At 37.1% G+C, this 17,136-nt stretch overlaps 1 protein-coding gene across 1 annotated transcript in view; it reads left to right on the plus strand.

The window, feature by feature from the left end:
* Window positions 1-16,342, plus strand: part of LOC131062523 (tRNA(adenine(34)) deaminase, chloroplastic) — a 34,693-nt gene extending 18,351 nt beyond the window's left edge. Inside the window, exon 4 of the mRNA XM_057996208.2 lies at window positions 15,977-16,342. Within this exon, the coding sequence (XP_057852191.2) occupies window positions 15,977-16,247 (271 nt within the window). The 3' untranslated portion in view covers window positions 16,248-16,342. The remainder of the gene's footprint in view (window positions 1-15,976) is intronic.
* The last annotated feature ends 794 nt before the right edge of the window (window positions 16,343-17,136 follow it).

Here is a 17,136-nt window from a genome sequence, read left to right on the forward strand (position 1 = left end):
GAACAACCAGAAGGATTCACCGTACGTGATAAAAATTGCTATGTTTGTAAACTAAAGAAAGCTCTCTATGGGTTAAAACAAGCACCTAGGGCCTGGTATGCAAGGATAGACAACTATCTCTCCAAACTAGGGTACTCCAAGAACCTAGCAGATCCCAATATCTACTTCAAGGCTTCAAATGACAATATGATTATATTGGTCCTTTACGTGGATGATCTTTTGATAACAGGAGAGGATAATCTCATTGAGAAATGTAAGCAAGATCTGGCAGCAGAATTCGATATGAAGGATCTAGGGCTTCTACATTATTTTCTGGGATTAGAAGTATGGCAGAAGAAAAACTACATCTTCCTAAATCAAGGAAAGCACACCACAGATATTCTAACTAGATTTGGGATGATGGAGTGTAAGCCATTAGCTACACCAATGGAAACTAATTTGCATAAGCTGAAAATTGAGGTAGAAGATTCAGACCTACAGATCCCACACTCTACAGACAAATCGTCGGTTCACTCATGTATTTGGTAAATACTCGTCCTGATATCTGCTATGCTACAAATGTATTAAGTCACTTCATGTGTGAACCTAAGAAGATACATCTAATGGCTGCTAAACACATTCTAAGATATTTACGAGGCACAATCGGACTTGGCTTAAAGTATGAAAATGTTGAGATTCAACTTGAAGGATATTCTGATTCTAATTGGGCCAGAAGTACCACTGACCGTAAAAGTACTACAGGGTGTTGCTTCAGTCTTGGTTCTGCTATGATATCTTGGTTCAGCAGAAAACAGTCAGCAGTTGCACAAAGCTCCACCGAAGCAGAATATATGGCAGCCTCCATGGGAGCTCGTGAAGCGGTATGGCTAAGAAAGTTATTATTTGGATTATTTGGAAAAACTCTGAATTCAACAATAATTCACTGTGATAATTAGAGCTGTATCAAGCTCTCAGTAAATCGAGTTTTTCACAATCGATCCAAACATATTGAGATCCCTTATCACTACATAAGAGATATGGTAGATCGAAACGTCATAAAACTAGTGTACATCAGTATTGAAGAACAAAATGCTGATATCTTCACCAAGCCACTTGCAAGATTGAAGATAGAATACTTCAGAAGTAAACTTGGTATGACTAGATTATAATTGAGATTATTAGGATGAAATTCCTACCATGTGTAATTTGTTCATGAATAAATAAATAAAATGTATATTGCAATATTCTAACTGTGTTCAAGAAGATGACGATCTTCTTATGTTTAAGGTTACTATTTTAAGGTGATGATCTTGACAATAGTTGACCAAGTGTCAAGATTGACTACATTAAGTTGTTGTCCCGGACTGTGCCAGATATCTTGATCCTAAAGTATGTGATCATCTCATGATTGACTTCTTAAGTGATTGTCCCAGACTGAGCCGGATATCATGATATTGAGTTTATTGTCATGACAAGACTATATTAAATGTTGTCCCGAATTGTGTCGGAAGTCATGACAGAATATGCTCCCAAGAAAATTACTTAGATCCACTCCTGCTAAGAGGGAGTGTTAAGATATAGCCCTCATGAATCTAACTAATGGTAAATCGGTTATTATCTGGAGAGTGATATATTAACAGAGCATACAGTTTGGAAATTAAACATAAACAAACTAATTGTTATGAACGGTTGCCTCCGTAGGGACATGTCCCTACGTGGGCATCCTTTCCTCTTGTATTTAAACCGGATTCAATGATGGAGACGATTAAGAACTCACGACAATCAGTCTTCCAGAATCACTGTCATTATTCTTCGATCCATATTTCACAACATGAACAAGCTCAATAATGTCATGCATTTTCTACTAACTTGAGACATTGCAGATGCAAGAGAAATCACCCAAATCAATGCAAATCAAATTATTAGAATGGAGTATTGAAGAAAATAATTTCAAGTTGAGATTCATTGTTTACCTCACAATTTTGGGATCTTTTCAAACTACTTTTGAAACCAAGCTAAATCTCAATAGATGTAGCACTCGAAAACTAATGGATTGACCAAAAGAGACAACTAGATTATTGAGGATGTGCTATGGATGTATATCACGAGTAATTATACACAATGGGAAAATTTATTGCCTTCGGTTGAAGTTGCCTACAACAATAGTCATTAGAGCTCTTTAGAATCGACATCATATGTTGCCTTGCATGGAAGAACATGCAAAACCCCAATAAATTGGGTAGGAACTTGTTGATCTGTGTTTTATGCACATAACATTTCAGAATAAAATACCAAAGTAATTTACCCTCTCTTGAACAAAATCACCTAAGATGCTAAGGGTAAGATCAACTAAAATGATTCCAAGGTTTCTACATGTCAAGTCTTGATGAGTGGGTAACTCAATGGTCGATGTGAATTGTTGTGTTCACTTGAGGACTTACACAATGTTAGGATTATCTTCTGTAATCATGAAATATGCGGAATAGGTATGCTGACAACGTAGGATTTAGCAATGTAGTTTTAGACTTAATTCTTACTAAAAAATGGGCAAAAAGAATAGGGTTCAGGAAATCTATTCTAGGCCTAGGAATGTAGGAAATGATGAACAAGTTTAGTGCAATCAAACTAGGCAAGGTCTCACAAACAGGTATTGACACAAGCTTAGTGCAATCGTCTAAGGTATACCCAAGGATTTTCAGACTATCACCATCAAACGTTGACACCATCCAAGTTGATGTTTGTCAAGGGACGCGTAATAGTTGAAGTTAAGCTTACTCAAATCTCCAGTCGACCACACAAGGTGCACTTACCAGCGGCAAGAGGCTAGTGTTATGGATTAAGGATTCCACACAAATATATTCAACAAATCTTTCACTCAATCTAATAAACATGAAAACAAATTCTAATAAAAAATTCTAATCTAGCTTGGAGGAATTGAGAACCATGAATGCAAAGACAACATTTGAAGAGCAAAATCACCAACAATTGAACAATGATTTAGATTCAAATAGTTGCAGCATATACCAACAATTCTACAAAAACTCTCTTACAAATGAGAGACAAGGAGGTATATATAGAGTCTCTTACAAAATGGATGGCCGAGATTAAAACTAAATCAAGGGCCAAAATCATGGCAACAAAACCTTAGAAGTGCCCTAATTAGGGTTTACATAAAAAATGGTGCCACCAACATATGGCCCAATAAAAAGATACCTAGTCATCAAATAGGGAATCTTCTAGAAGATTCCTCCTTGCATCTCTCTCTCTCTCCTAGCATACTCCAAGAATCTAGCCAATATAGAATCTAACTCCATGGAAATGCTAGGTAAGGTATCTTACTACAAATCAATCACGTCCAATGAATCCGAGCAAGCATCCAAAGTGTTCTCTCAATCTGGCATGAGCTTTTGCGAACTATGAACATGAATCAACAAAAAGACCAAATCATCTATCTGACTCTTCTTCAAAGAGTCCAACTGACAAAAATACATAAGTTTCATCTTGTCTCTTAATTCGACTAAGTGTAAACCACTAGCATCACTAACATCAACACCCAATAATTCCTCAATTGAGGCAAGGATCTTCAACTAAATGTCCTGAATCAATCCTTCCATCTCTGTACAACTCAACTGGGCGTTCTCATAAGTTGATTTCTTCACGGCCAATGAACAATGCCAACCATGGAAATCATACCTGTCTCCACTATGCACAATGCTCTCGCTGATCAACGTGGACTTAGGAATCTTCTTCAAAGCTCTGAGGCGTGGAATAGTCTTCTCCTGAATAGGCTGGAATTCTTCCCAAACTCCCTCCAAATACTGGATTCTAAACATGAGCCCTATTGTCCTATCATATGCCTGGACAAACTGAGTAAGGAAATCATCTGGCTGTTTTCTTGCATTCTCAATCCACTCATCCACGTCCGAGAGTGTATCTCTCGCTGCCTCATAGTGTGAATGTAGTCCATGATCAACCGCAATAGGGGAAATAAGGGTGGGATTCTCACGCCTTATCCCCGCAATATACTCTCTAAGTCTAATATTCTCTTCTTTGTACTTCTCCTTCTCTTCAATTTCTCTATCCAACCTTGCGTTGATCGCCCTAAGGTTATCACCAACCTCCTAAAACTCTTGTTCTCTTGTAGTACGGCCAAGGGCAACTGAAGTAATCTGGAAATCCATAGGAGTAGCAATGTCTGCCATCACACCTCCAATAGGAATAGCCACCTGCGCAATCCGCATTCCTGTCTCATCTCTAGCTATGTGCGACAACATTTTAGTTCTCTTGGGTTCTTTCTCCTTATTGCTCCTAGCTATGTAGTCATCAATGTTATCAATAGGTTGTACCTCTATCATTTTCTTACTCTTTTCCATACTTTTCATTAGCCAATCAGGAATAGCGGCCATCTCCATACCATCATCGAGACACATATCTCAATCAAGTCCTCTCAATGCCGAGATAACATCATCATCATCATCATCAGGATTACTCCTGGTCAAATCATATATCTCATTTCTCAAACTTACCTTCAAAAGGATAGTAGGGGATCCCGATTGATCATCATTCTCATTTGGTGGAGCAGATGTCGCTGTGGCATGTAAATCCTGAATATTCTCTGGTAGTATCACTGTGTTGGAACATTGTTGGGTCTCCTTATTCTATTATGTTATTTCAACTTCCTTAGTTGATGAGACACTGAGAGGTGGTGAAGGAATAATAGTCTTTTGCTTCTTCTTCTTGACCTTTTCAATCTTCTTCCCTTTGGCCTTGACTCCTCCTGGCGTGTTTTTCCTTCTCTTGGGAGCTTGACTCTCTTCATCTGTATGAATCCTGACATCATTGATAGTCCTCTGATCATCTTCAGAAGTAGATTCTTCCGACTTCATCTTTTCATAAGTGAAGGAAACACCCATATAAACTAACTTGTTCATTTGAATATCCACCCATGTATGAGAGAAACTCAAGACCTCTCTCATCAATACATTCAAATCAATCTCTTCTGATTCTAACCAATTAGGCAATAAGATTGCCTTCTTCATTTCATTTTCATATTACGGATGCGTATGATCCCTGTCATCTAACACCTGATCAGGAATGAGGAAAAGTCCACACTTTCTCATGAAATCCACTGACATTCTGGACCACATTCGTCTCTTCACTACCTGTTCGTCCATCAGGTTGGCCCAATAATCTTTTGTTTACCTTGTGGATGAACTTCTCTTCCTTGATCCTTCCAACTTTCTTATCTGGATCAAATCTTTCTCTTTTCTTGAAGGTTGCAAATCGATATAATGCAAGCTCTTCACTTGCAGTGCTAGCGGCTAAGGCAGACTGGCAAACCTCCAACGTCTTCCCAACTGAAATAGGGAATGTCATGCCTGTCCTATGCTTCTCTCTCTGAATGGAATCAAACTCTAGAAGCTCTTTCACCACTTCCAACAAGATCATTCTGTCGGAAGGATACCTAGGAAGCCTGTAGGGTTCGGATTGAAACCCATGAATCCTAAGGTACGTGAAAGTGTGAAACTGGATATGCCACGATCCATATTTCTCTATTAACTCTGTTGCCTCCTTGGACAACCTCTTGTGGATCCCGCCTTGTAGCATCCGCGTGATGTACATTGTGAATACGTCATTCACTCTCTTATAGTCTTCAATTTTATACATGTTCAGCTGGGGATAGCACTCATGACTCCTGAATTGTCCTTTTGCCCATTCCCGACTTCACCTCTGCATATCAATCCTTTGTATGTAACAAACTGTGCAAGCAGTTATACCAAGTAGGAAGTCATGGCGAATGACTTGGACCGCTCTACATTCCTCAGCTGAAAGTCCAGATTGTCACTTATGATTCTAGACCAATTTATCAACGTCCCTCTAAGACAATCCTGGATGAATTAAGACAATCCTGAGATGAACTAAATTTATTTGATAACTTTATAAATAATTAACTTAATACTATTAATTAAAATAATTAATTAGGCTATCCAATAGAAAATAGCAATAATTTGGACAACTTAACTAATTAAATCAAGATGCAAGTCCCGATTCTAAAGCTAGTAGCATCAAATTCAATTTTGATGCACATTGTGGTCTTAGAACCCTGTTTTAGAAATTGTGTCAGAACGTGATTTTGATGCACATCGTGCTCTTAGAACCTCATTTCAGAGCGTGTGCCCCGAAAGCTCCTGTTTCAAAACATCAAAATCAATGTTTAAAGGCACAACAAGGTTTCACGACGCAAGTCCCGATTCTCAAGCTGAAAGCATCAAAACACGATTTTGACAAATATGGTGTTCTTAGAACCTCATTCCGGAGGTTATGCTTCGGTAAACAAAGAAGGTAGAACCCTTATGTTCATTTACCAGAAATGACAATCAAATATATAAATGATATACATTATTTATCATAAGAGCATACTGACCCCAGAGTTAAGTAGAACCCTTATGTGTTTTGTATTTTGTGATCATTATCCTTTGATGTATCCTTCTTGGGGGCATATCATTGCGATAATGTGCTTATCTTTTGGATACATGTATGATATCTTAAAGACATTGCTCTCAGTAAGGAATACACAATTGATTTAATGTGGGGGCATACACTCCACTCAATGTTTCACTCTTTTTCATATCTCGATACCCAAGTTACTTTGCAAACTTAGTCTTTTGCTTTGTAATTTTGGTAATTTTTTTCATGACTCATATTAAGTGAACCTTACTAGGCTGGAAGTCATGGTTTTATTTCTCTTAATTTGATATCCCTTTTATCTTGATGTTGAAGTAGTAAGATCCTAATTATATATTGCACCTTGCGGCATCCCCATCACTCTGTTAAGAAGGAATACTAAGTCACTATATTCCTCTTTGAAGTCTGTGCACATAGGTGTCTTGGGAGCCTTGGAATGATGAAGCCTAGGCTCGATCATCCACTCTTTGTTTATTATATTCTTACACACATCCATCTTCTTCGTGTACCGATCTTCATTATTCATCCTTAGTTGCATTCTTCATATCTGCTCCATGTGGAATTCTAAACACCTCAGCAATCGCATTCTCAACAAGGTAGGCAATGACAACGCCCTTAGGAGTCTTGATCATTCGCGAGCAAGGATCATAACATTGTGCACACTCTAGGATAAGCTCACTGCATTGTATGGATTGTGGGAATCCAGCGGAAGGAATCTAATTTCCGATTTTGAACATCCACTATCGCATCAGGTTCAGGCTCAGGAAATGCATGTTTGTATCCGTAATCTCCTTCCATCTGGATGACATCTTGGATTCTGGATAGAATCTAGTTTCCAGTATCTTTTGTTGTTCTCTTCTTTCCATAAATCCAGACTTCGACATCGCATCTGTACGAAGCTTGAAGTTAGAACTTAGGAAAAATATAATATTCTTAATAGAATTCCTGACCTTTTAATGATTTAGGCTAATTAGGGTATGAAATCAAGAAAATAGTCCACACTCTAGGTAGATCTTAACAATTTTAAATACAAAATGTGACAAGATTAAGGTATGAAACCCTCATGGAATCAACACCTCCTTATACTTAGAAATTCCGCGTAAATTATAGTGCAAAGGAGTATACCAGATCAAGAGTGACTAGGGAAAGCTGTGAAAGGTTGTGTTTTGACAAAAAATTATGTCTGAAGACAACTTCTGCAGTCAACAATGGAGGTCACAAATCTGAAGACAACCTGCAACTAATAAATTAACCTCTCAAAACAAGTTGCAAACATTCAAAAATATGCACAAACTTGATAAAAATCAGTCTTGATGACGAAAACAATCAAACTTGGGAGCATAGGTATGGCTGGTAAAAGATAAGTTTTCTGAGGACAAGCAGCCAATAACAAAGTTGCAGACCTGAGACAGCCCTCTAATGGTCTGAAAATGATCCCAAAATGCCCCCAATATGTCTCCAAATTCAAATCGCTATAATTGTGGTTGGCTGGGCAATAAAAGTTAGGTCTGAAAATTGATGATCAGCCAACAATGGAGGCCAAACTAGCTGAAGCAATGGCGTCAAAATTCAGATCTGTAGTAACCACAGCAAGTAGGAACAATGGCAGCCACCAAGCATGAAGGGATCAGCCAAAATATGGCACCAAACCAAAATCGAAATTTTCCAGCTATGACGTCACCTTGCACAAGTCTGAAAATGTCATCAATGGCATTCAAACCTACCAACTTAGGTCTGAGAACAGCAAGCAAGGATGGCGGCATCAATGAAAATCGTCCAAGTTGGAGGTAGAAGCTCCAAACACAAAAATCACCCTTGCACAAAATCGCTATCTTCACCAAAAATCGTGGCACTCAATCAATAATGGCAGCCGCCAATCATGTCGCCTATCTGGGAAATGGAATGGCAATGGGAAAAAATGGCAGCAAGAAGAGTCTTCAATCAATCACTTTACTTGAACATTTACTCCAAAATTGCCAACTATGGAGAAAATCGCCCTTGCTCAGACACACTTGGCAAACTCAATAATAAAATAATGTTGGACTCCTCCCTTTAAACTTGCTTTCATCACCAACTTTATCACACAAGCAATGTGGGATAAAACACTTGTTCTTATACTTGCTTGGGTAAAACTGATTTGCTTCTAGAAGGTTGAAAACATTAAATGCTTATTGCAAATCATTTATTGATTGTTTTTTATTTTTTAAATAATCGTCGCCTTTTATTAAAAAACAATTAAACGGGGCTCATTTATTAAAATATTTCAATTTAAATCCAAAATGAGCCAATTGGGGAAAATCGATCCTAGTAAGGATTAAAAATCCTCACAAAAATCACTTAAAATCATCAAATGTCCCCTTAGGGGAAAAACGACCCCAGTCTGGATGAAAATCCGGACTCAAAATCATCAAACGTGCATAAAAATGGGGCTAGGGGAAAATTGATCTAAGTGTGGAATGAAAAATTCCACTTAAAATTAAGTCATCACACAAAATACCCCTCGGGTGGAAAAACGACCCCAGTTTGGATGAAAATCCAGACTCAAAATCATTATAAATGCTCTCAGTGGAAAATTGCCTTGAGTCAGGATTGGGAGTCTGCACAAAATCCTCAAAACTTGTCACAAAAGACCTGGTGGAAAATCGACCCAGATGTGGAATGTCATCCACAATCCTATCCATACCTCCTTGTGTAAAAACGTGGGTAGTCAGGATAGATCCTGACACTTAGTCAAATTTTATTGCTTCCAGGGGAAAATCGACCCTAGTATGGATTCATAGTGGTGGAAAAATGGAGCAAGTATGGATTTCAGGGGAAATCCATGTCCAGTCTAGATTCTTAGAAGGGAAAACCATGGGTACTCAGGAATATGAGGGGAAAAACACCTCTACTATGGAATTTTGACCTTTTAACCCTTAGAATATGGATTTTCATTCGGAAAATGATGATTTTCCACTCAGAATCACTAGGAAACTTCAAATTTCAATAAAACTCATCTGAACTTAGGCAAGTTTATCAAAAATTGGAGCATAACACAAGGGAATCATCGGGACAAAGTGCGAAATCAACTTCAATAATTCTCTAGGAGCGAGAAAACAACTCCAAAAGGTCTGAAAACACCTTAGCACTTAAAATCACTGATGAGGACATTCAAAAACACGTTAACGCTCCAAAAGGGTCAACACTTGGACAAAACTAGGATCATTAAAATCTCAATTTTACGTGCTTGATCCTATAACTTCAAAAACCCTAAACAGCACTAAGCATGATCAAAACTCCGAGACTCGAGCACGAGAAACACAAAATTGTCCACTAAGCAGCCAAAACCCTAACCTAACAATGCAGAAAGTAGGAAAAGAGGGGGTCCTCGTTAGCAATGGGGCGATGTGTGAAAAAAGGTCACAATAGAACTGAAGGCCAAATGTCTTTTAGACCAGATATGTTTCAATGGAACAAGTAGCATGGACTCGATAGAGGCTAAAGGTAGCATAGGACAAACAAAAAAGCTATGTTGGTTTAAGCTAGACTCTTAGACCCCTTGTAGGAAATAAAGCATTTTTGAGAGTGCAACCTTGTAATTGAATCCTGAGATTTTGGAAAACCTCCAAATTGCCACCTAGATTTATAGGACTTTTTTGAAATTTTAGATTGGGTTGGACGAATAGTTTTTGATAGAAGTGCTTTTCCCTCCCACATGAATAATATACATAATGTCTTCCATTTGCCTATGTTTGCAATAATATTTACTTGATTCAACCTAAATAATTGATTGATCTTATATATGTTATTGTGAGGATCCGGTTATTACTGAGAGGGGGGGTGAATCAGTAATAAGGATAAACTGCAATTTTTCACCAATCTGCAAAATACTTCACAAAACAGTTCATAACCAGTACCGGTAGCTGATTAAACAATCACTTCATGTAGATTCACCAAAACATTACCAATAGCAACTTAAGTGTTCATCATTAAGCAAATATAGTAAAGACATCAAATGAATAACTCAACAATCCATCCACAACATGAACACAAGGATTTTTCACGTGGAAACCCAAATGGGAAAAACCACAGTGAAAATTGGTACCCACAAAATATTTGCACTCTTTCGGAATGCGCCCTATTAGGAGCCTAGACCGGTTGGGAGCTTTACAATAATGCCCGGTTAAAAGCTGACCTTGTTAGGAGTCACCCGGTCAAGGGATTTTACAACTTAGCTTTGTTAGGAGCTTTACCCTGTTAGGAGTAACCTCGCTGGAGGATTTAAACCCAAATTAATGAGCCACCTGGTGAAGGGATTTACAAGATCAGTCCTGTTAGGATCTACCCGGTTAAGGGATTTTAATGTTGTTGCAATTGTTAGGAAACAACAGATAAATGATCCGGACTCGGCACTTCATAGCTTTCTATTACAGATCCTTGTCAGCTCCAATCTGCTTCTCTCATGCAGACATCTCAATCTGGTTGGGCACACACACACTTCTCTGATCACCGACACAATAAACCTTCTAAAACTTGACCTAAATAGACTTTACAATTAGGTCGGTTACAAAACCCTAACTCACAATGAATCTACATCATAGATCATTACAAATTATTACAATTCATCATACAGATCATTACAACAAATTTCAAGACAATTACAACCATTGAATGATCATAATTCATCACCGCACACCGACCTGATAAGTTGTCAAACCCTAAGCAATTCGCTGCTTCCCAAGAAATTCGCTCCTTGTACACACCAAAACAACATCTTATCTCTTCACACGGATTTTGACACGTCGTCATCAATTTATGAACATGAAAAAAATCACTGCCAAACCATAAAACATCACCGGTCAAAGATCTTGTTACTGGTTCACAAACCCTACACTGATTAACAACAGTCAATTACAAACATGACTTCCGGTTCTCCAAACATGATGGGGTTCAAGTCATAGACTCCTTATAATGTCATAAGCATACATTTCAAACTGCAACACCTAACTCAATACGGATCTCTACCGCAACCATCTCCTTTGTTCCTGCTTACCGGTTCACTGTCACTTGGCAGTTTTGCTCTCCAGCTTAATACAATTCAATCTATTATCGGTTAGACTTAATTGATAGACTTAAAAACATAAACACACATGGTTGCCATCAATGACAACATAAATAACTGATCATCAAGCATCATATCATAATTATATCATCACCAACAGTCCTTTATCGGTACACCATCATCTCCATCAATTATGCCAACATGCCAACAATATACAGATGGACAATGACCACAATTTTCAAGCTAAACCAATCTATCTTGCATTGACACACTTCAACTTTGACAATGCAACATCGATTAAAATAAGGTGTAGCTAGATCAATACAATCCTAGTTTGGCAACATGGGAGGAAGTGTGTGAATTGCATTGGTTATATCCGCATCTATTTGAATCACTTTGAGGATGAGTTTCCTATGAGAGAGAATGTGTTGGGTACGGTTGTCGTTGCACCAAAAGGTCAACCTATCAATGCCTGCTACAACCACCAAACACATAGAATCCACGGGAGGCGGTTAAGCCATGTCGCAAACCCACCGCTTGTGTTGCACAGAGACCAAGGGTGCACACCTTGCAACAATTCCCCCCTCGGCGCAAGTGGGGTTTGAACCCACGACTCATCTCTGATACCATTTGTTGGGTGCGGTTGTCGTTGCACCAAAAGGTCGACCTATCAATGCCCGCTACAACCACCAAACGCATAGAATCCACAGGAGGCAGTTAAGCCATGTCGCAAACCCACCGCTTGTGTTGCACAAAGACCAAGGGCGCACACCTTGCAATAGAATGTAATACCCCATAGTTTGTGTATGCGAGTCCAATTTGGGTCTGGATGTTAAGTCTATGGATGTGTCTAAAGTCAACAAGTGTTGATTACAAGGATGGCTAAGAACAAATGAATCAAATTTTGAAGTCAATGAGTGTTGATTATGAGGATGGCTAAGAATAGATGATACCAAATTACTCTAGATGTTTGCAACAAAAAGAATATTCCACCGTGACCTCTATGAAATTGGATACTCTACTGTGAGTATAGTTATGTGGAAAAGTAGGCTTGATGCATTGGTTTGGCCTTTGAGCAAAAGCATTTGCACTTTGTTGATAAATTGGTGATATTTGGACATGTGTTTATAGTTTGTTAGTAATTTTGATTGTGACCATAAACGTTGACTAGTACCATAAGGGGTAATGACTTTGTAGTTTAGACACCTACAATTGTCCTAGCCTAATTAATTAAATATTTTTATTTATTTAATTATTTTATCATAAGCCTTCTATTAATTAAATAGATTTTTTATTTATTTAATTAATTCATTTATCCTTTTCTAGTCCCTATTTAAATTATTTATTTATTTATTTAAATTATCTTTTCCCTAAATAAAATAAAATAAATATTTGGTCCCACTTCCCTATTAATTAAATAAATCTTTATTTATTTAATTAATTCATTAGCTTTTTCCCTCCATGACACTTGTGATTTATCTCTTAATTTTCCTCTAACTACCCCCTTCATATTTTATTATTTTCCCTACCTACCCTTTAATCCTAGTCAACCGTTTATTCTTTCATCTCTTAATCTTATCCTTCCATTTTCTAAGGCCTCTTTTATATAAGAGGATACTCTCATCTTTTCATGATCCTAATCAGCTATCTAATCAATCATTTATGCAATCAAGCCTTCTTGCAATAAAATGACTTCACAACCACAATCCGTTCTTTGTTGAGCTCTTGTGCACATACAAAATCTGAGAGCAAATATATCAAACAAGATCAATGGAGATAGGAAACAATGAAGATCAAACCTTACTTGACATGTGAATGGTATTATTATCTTATTTGTTGATTTACATGTTCTTAGGTTTCTTCATTGGTGTATGGTGAATGCTTTATTGTGGAACTAGGGTTTATTTGTGGTTGGATCTTTTGTGGTTTTGCAATTGTTTATCATCATCATTTTTCACTGTATACATGTAGTAATTAGGATGATTTGCTTTGGTGAACCCTAAATTGGTGTTGCCCTAGCATTTTTGTAGATAGAAGGGGTAGATGATGCCTATGACTATATGAGATTTTTAAGATGGTACACTAGGAGGAAAAAGATCCTTGGTGGGTGAAGGACAGATTTCAAATTCTTGTCCAAACAAGGAAGTGATCGTTGAAAGTTCTTTGAGGAATTGAGCCAATGAATTAAGAGAATTGCTTGAGATATGTTAGCAATAGAGTCTACAACATATACTTATTCTTTAACTGCCTATGCAGTACTGCACAAGTAGTTTGAAAACATTATGTAATATCTTAAGAAATACAATTAGACGTTGAAGTGTCTCAATTTTAATATATGTGGAATAAACAAGTGAGTGTTTGCATAATCCTCCTTGAAAGCTTAAGACTTGTAATTCGGATCATATTTGTTTTAACAAATGGTATTGGTAAAGATAATCTCTTAAAGTATTCTAAGTTTGTAACCTCTCTAAGAAACAAAATGAGCTTTAGATTGTTGATTCATGTTTGCTATATACTATGTAAATTATGTTAATGAATGTCTCACAGGAATTTAGCTTAATGAAGTCCCTGGATGACACGAGAGAAATTCCAGACTTAATCTAGAGGATACATGTAGGGCCAAGGATTACTCTAGTTCTTCACTTAGTTCAATGTTTTGCTATCAGTTAGATAATTCAAGCTAAAGAGGTTGTCTTTTTTATTTTTAATCTTAATTCTTTGTGTGAAATAAATCTGTTTAAGTAATGCCTCAGGTCTAATTATGTTCAAATTTGGTAAGTCTAAATCTCATTTCAAGTTTGTTTGGTTGGAGTTAAAACCCGAATGAGATTCTTGTTTGTTGATATATTGGAGGAAATTTTACTCGTTGATCAATTCATGCCAATTCTTGGTTACATGTCCATCGTAAAGGGGACATAGTTCACTAGAAGTTTAACCTTGTGAAATTTTTTTAGGACTGAAACTGATTAAATTGAACTCTAAAAGTTATCACATCTGCCAGAGGGAATAGTCTTAGAACAACTCTCCTTGATTGCTTAAGAAGCCCCAATGGAATGAACCAACTCGATCATACCACATGTCCACATCAGAGTAGCTATGACATCAGAATAAAATCCCTTGAGCCTGAAACCAAAATCCATTTTGAATAAGTATTAGAGTTAAGCAAAGCCAAATATACGTTTCGTTAAGCAAGAATATAATAATAAAGTTATGAGCAAGAATATGCACAAAATGAAGTAACCATAGCCTTTGACCTAGAGAAAGAAAAATGGAAGAAAACTCCAAAAGAGTGAAAGATCTCCTTGGTGTTGCAGAGTTTTACTACCTTCTAGAGGCCTTCACGGATATCTTACACATACAAAAGCAGCCTAAACATCCATATAGCTAAGCTCCTCTCTAAACTTACCTACCACTTTCTAACTTGCTTTAAACTGCCTTACTGATGCAACCAGGTGCATTTACAGGCAATTACAGCTGACTGTTATTCCCATACAGTGCCCCCTTGGTGTTATTACAGTTCGAGAGTCACAAGAGAGATTCAGAAGAAACCCAAACATCATAGAACACAAGGAGTTTAAGAGACAGAATTTCAAATGCTCCAGCTTCTCCTTTGTCCATAAGCTGTCTTTTTGTGTCATCTGAGATAGCAATGGAGAAAACCATCTCGTATGTACAATTATCATCACTAGCATTTTCGGCTGCAGCCAAAACAGTATGATCTTTTCAGTGTTACTTATGCCATTTTCCATCATTTTAAGTTCTCTGAGTATCTAAGGCTCTCAAAAGTGATTTATGTACCTGCTCTAACCTACTAACATATCTGATCCATTTCTGATCACCACGGAAGATTAGGAATACAGAGGTTGGTGCACACTACTACAGTGAATCATGAGGTATGCTAGCCCGCAGGTAGTTTCTAGCCTTGGTGCTTATAAAATGTTAAAGCTTTCTAAATTGATCTTATGCAATTCAAAGAGCCATGATAGTTTGCAACATAACAGCTATAGTTGTTGAACCTTTCATACAAATAAACTAGGTAGTGCAGGAAGGAAGGAAAGATTCAACATTTTTTTTTTGTCATTGGAGTTTGGTGATGCAGTAGGGGGTAGTGAATGGGCATTTGATCTACTCCTATAAGATACCGAGTTGCATTTACATGTGTATTTAGTTATTCTGTTTCGTTAAAAAAATTAATGTTTTTTTAGTTTCTCTGTATTGTTGTGTTGGTTTCCCTTAAATATATGCATTAAGTGGCTTGAGTGTATTATAAAATTCTTGACAGCATTTTTATTCAATACTTGTATTTTTGTTGTCTGTGGTTGAGAATTTTTCAAGCATCTAAGAGCATAAAGTCTCAGTTTTGTTTCTTCATTTCGTGCTTTTTAATGTTGCCAAAAATGTAACATTCAATTGATAATTCTGCTGCTTATTCAATGTTTTTTAAACAATGTGACTGCTGAGTTCTGATATGTGCCGTGTTTGTTCTCTCAGCCTTTTTCCTAACCAAGGTGTGGAAACGATGCATGCCACAAGTGAGGAGCAGCATCCTCTTACAGTTGGCCCAGTTCATCCATTCCACCCAAATATCAAAATTCGTCGAGGCGTGCTAAAAAATGATTGTTCGGATATGATGCAGCAGTTCTTCAAATTGAGAAGGAAAAAAGAGAAGAAAACTCAATCCAACTCCTGTTTTTCTCTTACAAATGTTCCATCCAAGATGTTCACCAAAATTCATGAAATATTCAGCGTGTTTTGTCTCTGATGTTCTCTTCATTGACTAAATACTGGTAATCTGTTGCTTTTAACCCATTAAATAATGTTTAACTGACTGATCAGTTTTGCATGCACTTCATCTTATACTAACCTCGTACTCAAGCATATCTAGTCTCCAGACGTGGCACAAGCTGATGTTTCGAGCCTCCTATCTGTTATTAGTATGCATTTCATAAACGCTACAAGATGCATAGAAGAATGTAGTGCTGCACATATTCTTATGTTTGATGACCAAAATGTGACGTCTTGAATTAACTTAAATGACACAAGAAACAAAAGACAAACACTAACGACATGAAGGAATAAAGAAATCAAGGAAACCAATTATTGAGTAACAAATGTATGCAATTTTTTTTTTGACGGATTAAAAAGTTTCAGGGCTTTTAAGAATATTGATACTACACTAAAACTGATAAAAACTAAGTGATAGTTACTTGAAGACCGGTGAAACCTAAGCATCAGAGATTACATGAACTAAAGATGTTCCTATCAAAGTTTCTATCGAATACGATTATCATAAGTACCAAATTTGCAAGTCCATTGTAGCGTATCTTAAAATATAAATACCAAATTTAATGCTGGCTTCCATATTTAATAATCTATCATTTTATACTAAATTACATGAGGATGGATCTTTGTGAGACCGTCTTTTGAAACTTAAGATATGAGGGCCTAGCTTGTCATGGGCAACAAACCAATGGACGAGGAAGGTAGGGTTGCTTTGATCATCAATAGCCTACCACCTTTTTTTTGGAGGGTTTTGTGGAGTCTTTGAACTTATTGGCAAAAGGCTAAACTTTGACCCCTGACAATATAAAATTATCTGTTGTAGAAGGAATGTCAACTAGAACAAATGAGTGAAGTTAATTTTGTGAGTT

Source organism: Cryptomeria japonica, chromosome 1 (assembly GCF_030272615.1).
Source record: "Cryptomeria japonica chromosome 1, Sugi_1.0, whole genome shotgun sequence".
In the NCBI taxonomy this organism is placed as follows: domain Eukaryota; kingdom Viridiplantae; phylum Streptophyta; class Pinopsida; order Cupressales; family Cupressaceae; genus Cryptomeria; species Cryptomeria japonica.